At 39.8% G+C, this 10,866-nt stretch overlaps 1 protein-coding gene across 3 annotated transcripts in view; it reads left to right on the forward strand.

Annotated features, from left to right (window-relative positions):
- RELN (reelin) overlaps nucleotides 1–10,866 on the forward strand; it is a 504,997-nt gene that overhangs the window by 282,555 nt on the left and 211,576 nt on the right. For 2 of the 3 annotated variants that reach the window (XM_061640446.1, XM_061640447.1), the window contains exon 12: nucleotides 863–910. The exons of the other annotated variant lie outside the window; for it this stretch is intronic. In XM_061640446.1, coding sequence (XP_061496430.1) covers nucleotides 863–910 — 48 coding nt within the window. The remainder of the gene's footprint in view (nucleotides 1–862; nucleotides 911–10,866) is intronic. 3 annotated transcript variants of the gene reach the window in all.

The raw sequence follows: 10,866 nt of genomic DNA on the forward strand, positions 1-10,866 counted from the left end.
CAGTCAAGAAGTGTCAGTGGCTCCAAAATGATATATTAGTGGGTTTTCAAGATTGTTCACATTTCTGTGAAAAAAAATATTGTTATCATGAGCAAACTGAGTACAAATTAATAGTAAATCTTGAAGAAACATCTTGTGAAAATCCTGGAATTAAGTACCTAGAGAGTTCCACTCATGCCGCAACCCATCAACCACAGAAAGTATGTACGTTCTTCACAGCTTATTCCCATTGATGTTTATAGGACTGGCACCCCAAATCCTAAAAATATGACTTGGAAATAAGTTCCACTGAAGCAAGTAGAGTGTACTTTCAAGAAACAAGAGTTGGATGTACACCTCTTGAGGAATGTATACTTTTTTAAATGCAGGAGTGGTTTGCATTTTGCAGCTCAGGTGCTCCAAGATATATAGCCATGACAATTTAAGTACATAGTTTTACTATAACAATGGGTGCAAGCATTTAGATCTCCTCTGGGTTTCAGATTGTGATAGTGGTGGTAGTGGTCATGATAATAAAGACACAACACTGGCTATATTTTAGCCTGGTTTGAATATTTAATTGGGAAACCAAGTGGGATTTTTATTGTTCCATGAATGCCTCACATTTCCAATTAAATATTCAAAGCACACACACCCTCACCCAAGTCTGAGATACATTCTGGTCACCCCTTAAAATCCACCTTTATCAGTCATCTGGCTGTCCCATACAATCTCTCCACTTTTCCTGTATCTCCACTATTCCTGGATCTAGGTGCCTAGAATATTCTTGGACCTGGTATCAGTATTCATTATTAACAATGATTATCATCCACCTATTATGATGAATACTTTAATTCTGTGATCACATGCTTTTTTTCCACAGGATCCCTGCCTCATTCATTGCACAGGATGGACGATGTTCAGAGAATGGGTAGCTATTCAATGTTTCTTTCTATCCTCTTCGTTCTTTCTCTGGCACTTCCAGGCCTCATGTTTATTATATATCATGAGGCAGCGATCCTGTTGGCTAAGAAATGGATGTGATCATCTAGTTGAATACTGTGACTTGTGCATAACATAGTCAACTCAATTTGTGACCTACTTTATGCCATTGTCTAATGTTTTGAGAATTTAATTCTGATGATGAAAAAACTCTCATATTTGTGTGCATACTACAATTGATATTAAATGCTAGTTAACCGGGGGAAGCAAGCTGAGAGAGGAAAAAAACACTTCTAAATCCAGCAAGGTGCAGAGGATAAAAGACAGAGTCAGTTGCAAGAGCCAGACTGGAAGTTCTACATCCAAGGAAAAACTTCCATGGACATCTGCAGTTCCTCAAGACAGCTGCAAATTCCAAAAGTTGTCTTAATGTACCTATATATAGAAGTGTGCTATAGTGTACCCACACTTCAAAACTCCCACCCTGGCTTCATCCAGTACATTCAACAATCTTTGTGTATGAGATGGATAAGGACTCAAACTTCCTTTGTCTGCGGAGATGCTTCATAAATTTCAGTGGTTAGGAATAAAAGATCTGTATGCAAACTCAGGGAACTGGGTTTTGTGTGTCTTTCTTACCTGGCCACAAGAGCAATATGCTTTCACATATGCTTTCAATAAATCAAACCAAGCCATCATTATAAATGGTGGGGTGGGGGTTGCACGTCACCACCTTTAATTCATACAGGAAGTGTTAGTTACAGTATATGAGAGGCTTTTGCATTTGCATTTTAGCACTCAGGCTTACGCTCTTGAACAAAGCATGCCTCTGCAAATCACACAACTAGTGAGTGCTTTCAGGGATCTTTGGCATATTAAGGGCTCATTGGGTTGTGGACTGATAGCCAGGACTTTTCTAAAGTTCAGTGCATCCTTCCTCAATCTATATTTGGCGCCTTTATAGAATGGGTCTTTAGGACTGAGTTTTGGAGAGGTGCAAACAAGGGCAAAGTGTTTGCCCCACATGCCACTGGTAGTGTCTGTTCTCTTTCCTGCTTGTCTATGGTAGTGGGCACACTAGTCACTTGAAAAGCAGCAAGAATGGTTTTTCTGGATGTGTTTTGAAACTACGCTGCCTTCTGCTGGCCATACCTCCCTTCCCCACCGCTGACTTCAGACTTTCAGGACCTTTCACAGGGTCACTGTCTCTGCCTGAGCCTGCAGCAAAGCGTTTCTGTTGGCTACACTAACAATACAAACAAGTTGATCTACCAATCAGCTGCAAAATCTGCCTGAAGCTGAATTTTTTTTAAAAAAACAAACACACTCAAGCTGATCCGACCAGGGTTTTAGAGTAAAAAGGGGTGGAGATTGACTAGCAGAGTGCACCCCGGTTTTCAGAAAAGAGAGGTGGAGACACACTTGAACTGGCACAACAGCAAATGTATCACTACACCATGTTTCCTTGATGCTTTCCATCTTTCCAGAAGATGCCAGAGTGAGAGCAGGGAGCATTACTTCCTGCTCCTGCTCCCGCCCTCACTCTAATTTGGCTTTGTAATGATGCCATGTGGCATTGTCATGAGAAAGCAAGAAGTATTTTTTCTATTCTCTCATTGGCATCTTCTGGGCAGGAAAAGCATTGTGGAAACAGCACTGTGCAATGATATTTGGGCAGCCACCTGGCTCAGCCCCTCAGAATCAGACTTGGGATCACTGGTGTGCTTTTCTCCATTATTTTTAATGGGAAATTTAACTCTAGAATGGTACATAGATCAGGTTACAGATTACACAGGTCTCTAGGTCTCTACACGGCATAGCTAGGCATGGCTACTCAAGCTAAGATGTTGTTGCAGCAATTGAACATGACCCTGAAATCCCTTAAGTATATTTGGGGTGCTCTCGCTATTTGTGTGGGAACTTTCTCTTGGATGAGCTCTTGAGCAGGCTCAGTCTGCACTGTGCAGCAGGTGACACATCCTTGCCAATGGGGTTGGAAACACCTCAACCAGTTCTTCTCCAGTCTCCTCCTCCATCTGCAACACAGGATCCTCCTGCCCTGAGAGTGGAGCGGGAGGTGGCTCTGGAAGCAAAACAGGCAGCAGGCATAGAGATGTGAGGTTCACTGTCAGCCACCACCTCATCTATCGCAGGTGGCGTTTCAGGGGCGGGACTGTCACTGGCCAGACTACTGAAGCCTTCTCCAATTTCAGTCCCCTTCCATTGCAGACCACCAGGCTGCTCCCCCAGATCCCAATCCTCCTCCTCCTCCTCCTCTTGCCCCCTTTTGCCAGGAGTTCTCAACAAGGCTCATTACAGCTATGGTATTATGACCCCACAGACTCTTTCATTACAGATCCATTCTGTCCTGATCTCCAAAGATGAACTCAGCATTTACATGCTCCCCTTTCCTTAAATGCCTTCTGGCAGTGCTCCAGGAAGCAGTTTGGAGCTGATGATGAGAAAGACAATAATTCTGATCTTGGAGGAAAATAAGTACATAGGGAGAGACTGATATGATTGCCCCCATGAAAGAAGTACAAGAAATGTGGCAGGCCATTGATGTCTGTGTTGGAATTGCTTTTTAATATGTTTTTAAACCTTTTTTAAAAACAAACAAACAATGTTTTTAACCTTTTTTTAGATGTCTTGAAAGCTTTTTAAAAATGTTTTTAAAGATGTTTTGTTTTAATGTATTTTAAAGTCTGTTTTTATGATGTTTTAGAGTGTTTTTAGTGCTTTTGTTTGCTGCCCCTGGCTCCTGCTGGGAGGAAGGGTGGGATATAAATCAAATAATTAATTGCCAACTCTGCCAGTTATGTTCCAGCTTATATTTGGTGACATTTAACTGTTTCTCCACCTTATTTCAATTTGGAGGAAATTCCAGGGAATGTTCTCCTCAGGCAGGCAAGCCTGGTGCCATCACTGTCTGTCTTTAGGTGCCAGGTAAAAACATTTTTATTCACCCAGGCCTTTGGAGTTTAATTTTCTGTTTGTTTTTAGTCAGGTGGGGAGAAGTTGGATTTTGTTTTTATGTAGTCTGAGTATTTTAGGATGTTTTTGTTCTTGTTTTTATATCTCTTTTTAAGAACATAAGAACATAAGAAGAGCCTGCTGGATCAGGCCAGTGGCCCATCTAGTCCAGCATCCTGTTCTCACAGTGGCCAACCAGGTGCCCGGGGGAAGCCCGCAAGCAGGACCCGAGTGCAAGAACACTCTCCCCTCCTGAGGCTTCCGGCAACTGGTTTTCAGAAGCATGCTGCCTCTGACTAGGGTGGCAGAGCACAGCCATCATGGCTAGTAGCCATTGATGGCCCTGTCCTCCATGAATTTGTCTAATCTTCTTTTAAAACCATCCAAGCTGGTGGCCATTACTGCGTCTTGTGGGAGCAAATTCCATAGTTTCACTATGCGCTGAGTAAAGAAGTACTTCCTTTTGTCTGTCCTGAATCTTCCAACATTCAGCTTCTTTGAATGTCCACGAGTTCTAGTATTATGAGAGAGGGAGAAAAACTTTTCTCTATCCACTTTCTCAATGCCATGCATAATTTTATACACGTCTATCATGTCTCCTCTGACCCGCCTTTTCTCTAAACTAAAAAGCCCCAAATGCTGCAACCTTTCCTCATAAGGGAGTCACTCCATCCGCTTGATCATTCTGGTTGCCCTCTTCTGAACCTTTTCCAACTCTATAATATCCTTTTTGAGATGGGGTGACCAGAACTGTACACAGTATTCCAAATGCAGCCGCACCATAGATTTATACAACGGCATGATGATATTGGCTGTTTTATTTTCAATACCTTTCCTAATTATCGCTAGCATGGAATTTGCCTTTTTGACAGCTGCCGCACACTGGGTCGACATTTTTATCGTGCTGTCCACTACAACCCCGAGGTCTCTCTCCTGGTCGGTCACCGCCAGTTCAGACCCCATGAGCGTATATGTGAAATTCAAATTTTTTGCTCCAATATGCATAATTTTACACTTGTTTATATTGAATTGCATTTGCCATTTTTCCGCCCATTCACTCAGTTTGGAGAGATCTTTTTGGAGCTCTTCGCAATCCCTTTTTGTTTTAACAACCCTGAACAATTTAGTGTCGTCAGCAAACTTGGCCACTTGACTGCTCACTCCTAATTCTAGGTCATTAATGAACAAGTTGAAAAGTACAGGTCCCAATACCGATCCTTGAGGGACTCCACTTTCTACAGCCCTCCATTGGGAGAACTGTCCGTTGATTCCTACTCTCTGCTTTCTGCTTCTTAACCAATTCCTTATCCACAAGAGGACCCTCTCCTCTTATTCCATGACTGCTAAACTTCCTCAGAAGTCTTTGGTGAGGTACCTTGTCAAAGCTTTTTGAAAGTCTAAGTACACTATGTCCACTGGATCACCTCTATCTATATGCTTGTTGACACTCTCAAAGAATTCTAATAGGTTACTGAGAAAGGACTTTCCCTTGCAGAAGCCATGCTGGCTCTGCTTCAGCAAGGCTTGTTCTTCTATGCGCTTAGTTAATCTAGCTTTAATAATACTTTCTATCAGTTTTCCAGGGACAGAAGTTAAGCTAACTGGCCTGTAATTTCCGGGATCCCCCCTGGATCCCTTTTTGAAGATTGCCGTTACATTTGCCACTTTCTGGTCCTCAGGCACGGAGGAGGACATGAGGGACAAGTTACATATTTTAGTTAGCATATCAGCAATTTCACATTTGAGTTCTTTGAGAACTTTCGGGTGGATGCCATCCGGGCCCGGTGATTTGTCAGTTTTTATATTGTCCATTAAGCCTAGAACTTCCTCTCTCATTACCACTATTTGTCTCAGTTCCTCAGAATCCCTTCCTGCAAATGTTAGTTCAGGTTCAGGGATCTGCCCTATATCTTCCACTGTGAAGACAGATGCAAAAAATTCATTTAGCTTCTCTGCAATCTCCTTATTGTTCTTTAGTACACCTTTGACTCACTTATCATCCAAGGGTCCAATCGCCTCCCTAGATGGTCTCCTGCTTTGAATGTATTTATAGAATTTTTTGTTGTTGGTTTTTGTGTTCTTAGCAATGTGCTCCGCAAATTCTTTTTTAGCATCCCTTATTGTCTTCTTGCATTTCTTTTGCCAGAGTTTGTGTTCCTTTTTATTTTCTTCATTCGGACAAGACTTCTGTTTTCTGAAGGAAGACTTTTTGCCTCTAAGAGCTTCCTTGACTTTGCTCGTTAACCATGCTGGCATCTTCTTGGCCCTGGTGGTACCTTTTCTGATCTGCGGTATGCACTCCAGTTGAGCTTCTAATATAGTGTTTTTAAACAACTTCCAAGCATTTTCGAGTGATGTAACCCTCTGGACTTTGTTTTTCAGCTTTCTTTTTACCAATCCCCTCATTTTTGTGAAGTTTCCTCTTTTGAAGTCAAATGTGACCGTGTTGGATTTTCTTGGCAATTGGCCATTTACATGTATGTTTAATTTAATAGCACTATGTTGTAAGTTGCTTTGAGCTTTCAATTTGGAAAAAAAGTGAATAAATAATAATTCCAGCAGTTGTGTGAATTGTTCAGCCATAATGAACTGGATTGTTGCCATAAAAATATGTTTCTCCTTTTTTGGAATGAAGCTTGACAACCCAGTGTTCCTGATATAGAAAACTATTTGCCTATCTTTGACCATTTTTATGAGATTTACCCAAATAAACGCCCAGTTTTGCTAAAAGTCCAGTTTTAAATCCTCCATATCATTTATCATTTCCAAATAAGGGCACTGTACAACTTGCTTTAATGAACTATGCCTAGATTGAATTATAAATCTAAACCAAAATAAGTATGTATGGATAAAGGAAACAAAAACATGGCTTTATTCTATAAATCCCTTTTTTTTCTTTTAACAAAGAGACGTTGCACTCTTTGCTGGTTTTCTGGGGCTTAAACTAATTATTTAGGTGATTTTTTCTGAACTCAGGTTTCATCTGATTCATTTGATTAACAGTCAGCCTTTTATGAATATATTTCAACTGACAGTTCTTTTGTGGCGTGTGGAGTTAGGGGAAGTACACATCTCTGGCTATCATTTGGGAGTAGCTATTTGGTCATTGTGGGAATTGCTTGGAATATCTTTTTAAAATATAGCTAGCATGCACACATTTGCAAGAGTTCTCTAAATTTAATCTCTTTCCCAAGGGTCTCTAGTTCTCTGAGTGGGGCAGACACATCTTGACTAGTGCATGCATATGTAAATATATGCAAAATATCAGTGCAGTGCTTCCCTCACGTCCCCCTGTAAATTTCTACTTGTACATATAGTAAACATTGCAGGATCTTTTTGAGTTGTAGCTATTCTGTAACTAGGACAACCAGCTCCATTGTGTGATTGAACATTCTTAAATTTTAAAAGAAAACTGTTATTACCTGTTCACTAACACAGCTGTTTTAGAAGCAAGTGTAGGACAGGCTATTGCACAGTAAATGAATTCAATATACAGCAGGTGGAGAGGAGCCTTCATCACACTGTAATAGGGCTGAGGAGTAGGCTGAAGCAGTTATCCTTGGTGTGAGAATAGGGATGTTGTAATAGGAGCACAAGAGTGCTTCTATTTTCTCACTGTGAAATATTGGAGGCTATGCATTATGTGTTGGTTGCTTTGTGGCTGTCTGAGGTGCCAAATACCATTTAGGAAATGTATGCTGGTTTGTTTTGTGAACTTTTAAACTTGCCCTGCAGCTCAATATTCTCAAGTTTTAGACAGAATGAAGTAATGAAATTAACCAGTTACTGAAAATTCAGATAAATGCCAGTACTAATTAACCCCTTTTTAATTGCAGAATACATCCCTAATAAGTAAACCTTTTGTGAATGCTTTTCCAATTAAACAGCAGCCCCTGCCACTTGTTATCATTAGGCTAAATTGGTTTCCTGGGAGATATCCTGATTAACAACCCTGATTAAGTAAACCCACTTCAGCACCTCTTAGGCACCTTGCCTTTGGAAGAGTTCACAGTTACAGGCATGTAAACATTTGCAATCCTACCTTGAAAAACTAGTTTGGACTGTATTTAAATTGTATCTGCAAATAAGCAATCTTTGTGAAGAAAAGAAATTATGTAATTTGTGTCTGATTACATGTAAAGAAGTAACTGCACTAATACAAATGATCTGCACTGATATTTGATTTTAATTAAATATATGTATTATTAGATACACCTTGAACTCTAAACCTTAAACCTAAAAAATCCAGGATACAGCTTATCCCAAAATGTACACTATGTGCTGCTTTGTACAATGTGGTGTAACATTAGCAGCAGACTACTAACAAAGTTCATGGTTCAAAATGTGTCTTCGGTGAAACTACAGTAGATGGATTTTATGTACTGTTCATGATCCTGGTGCATATAAAAAATTGCATGCATTCACTGACATTTTCTGATAAATCATATTTCAATGCTGACACATTTTTATGACTAAAGTGGAGCCCAAGTGGTGCCTTTGTCTAGTTTTCCACTCCTCCCAATGCTGCTGCCTGAAGCAGATAGATTCAGAGTGCTGCATGTCAGGTTGGCCTTGTTCTTCCTTCTAAAATTATGCAGTAGCTGCTTTTTGAAGGATCTTTATAGTCACAAGAGTATCTTGAAGGTATGGGTGCATGTTCTAGGCCAGCAGTGGGAAGATGTCAGACATATGGAATCTGCTTCATTTTTTGCTAGAAGTCTTAGATCTACCAACTCTGTTTTGAGTACCAGAACTGAATGGATCTCACAGTTTTTTATTATTTTTTTATATATGCACCACTTACATGCTGTTATGGTAAACAGGAGTCTGTGTCTCACTCTGGTCTTTAAGGAGGAGTCAGATAGCAGTTTATAAGAAAAATATAAAAATGTTTATTAAAAAAGACACTCACACAAAAGGCAAGCAGTGTGGGTGGGTCGACCACAACTAACTTTGTTCCCTGATTTTTATACCCTTCAGTGAACATACAGGAAGCTTACAGTAGGAACTCGAAATAAGGTAATACTAAAGTGTGTTACATTTAAACTGGCGCTCCCAGAGTATTCCCTGAGTCATGCTTCCGGCCACAGTGCATGATCAGCTTATATTTCTAAGATGGCGGATGCAGGACATCCATTATGGAATGGAGGTGCTAAGTCATAACAGAACAGATGCCACCCTGAAGGCGGTACTATATAACAGAAGAAATTAACCCTTAACAATGCCAAAATGGCTTCTAAGTGGTTTACCAGTATAAAATCAATTAAATAATCCATACATAATTAAAATACACACACAAAAATTCAATCGAAGCATTAAAAACACCCAGAATTAAAATATACAAAATAATAAGCCAGTTAAAAAGCATAACAATTAAAACAGTTAGAAACCAATTAAAACAATTATATCAGGGAGTTCAGGGCAATGTTTCCCTAAACAGGTGTGTCCTCAAGAGCTGGTGGAATTAGGGTTGCCAGGCTCAAGGCCTGAGACTGATCCTGTATCTTTAGGAGAAGAGAAAGTCAGCCAAGTGGAGGTGTTCTTGCAACACTGTAATGGAAAAAACCACAAGGTGGAATTCTCCCTTCTCCCTGCACAACTTTTAAAAATACAGAAGACCTCTTGGCTGCCAGGCCCGGCCTCATATTCCAGCAGCAAAGACATTGCAAAATACTGGTGCCATCAGTGAAAAAGCCCACTTTAATGTTACCACAAGCCAATAACCATCAGATTGTGGCAAAACTAACTGGGTTCCATTGCTGATCTTAATGGCCTTACTGAACAATAAAGGGGAAGATAGTTTCTCAGGTAACCTGGTCCAGAGTTATTCAGGGATTTATATGTAAGTAGCAGAGCCTTAAAATTGGCTCATAGGCAGCGAATACGACCCCTTAGCGCTGACCTGATATGTGCCTGATAGGGAGTGCCATTTACCATCCAGGTTGCAGTGCACACTCCTTGTTACCCCAAGTGTTCTTCATTTCTGCAGTGTATAATTTCTGATGGGGAGCAAGTCATTTTGTTGCTGCTTATTGTTAAGCAATTGTGTGTCAGAAATCCTTCTTGATCTACTGCAAATCACCCAGAGATCTACCAGTTGATCCAGAGCTTCCTTCTGGCCTTCTTGTCTTAGACAACATGGAACATCTGTTCATTTGGATCAAGAATTAACATTCCATTAGGAATGAAGTTTTAAAATGTACAACTCAATCTAATCAATGTCTCAGCAGAAGCAAGTCCCATTGATTTAATTTGAACTTAATCCCAACTATACATAAGCTTGCAACAAATCTATACTTTTAAATCATGATTTTATCTTTATCAGCAGCAAATAAATGAGCGAAAATTATTTAGAAGATCAATGTATTCTGCTATGAACTTTAACATGGCTCATATTTTTTGTAGTATTTAATGATACACATCATAAATTCCACTTGTTCTTCATTTATTTTAAAGGATTGGGTAGCCTTTATTTGCAGTTGCAAGATTCTTATTGAACATTTTATTTTTATTTTAAGCATCCCCTAAAAGGGGGTTATATCTATGGAAAAAAATTTATAGTATGGATGATTCTTCCTCAATGGATGACTGAAGAAACTCTTAAAATGGTTAAAGAGAGAAGGAAAGCAAAAGCAAAAGGAAATAGAAACACAGTCAGAACCCTAAATGCAACAATACAGCGACTAGTATGTAGGGACAAAGAGAACTATTACAATAGGTATTGTATAGAAATAGAAGAGGACAACAAAAAGGGAAGAACAAGAGCCCTATTCCAAAAGATTAGAGAAATGAAAGGGAAATGTAAATCAAGAGTAGGGATGTTGAATAATCAACAGGGGAAATCACTGACTGACCGAGATGAAATAAAAGGAAGATGGAAGCAATAAACTGAAGAACTCTATAAAAGAGATGCCAGGATGACAGATTCATTCACGGAGGAACCGTATGATGAAGAACCAGAAATTTTAGAAT

Source organism: Rhineura floridana, chromosome 8 (assembly GCF_030035675.1).
Source record: "Rhineura floridana isolate rRhiFlo1 chromosome 8, rRhiFlo1.hap2, whole genome shotgun sequence".
Taxonomy (NCBI): domain Eukaryota; kingdom Metazoa; phylum Chordata; class Lepidosauria; order Squamata; family Rhineuridae; genus Rhineura; species Rhineura floridana.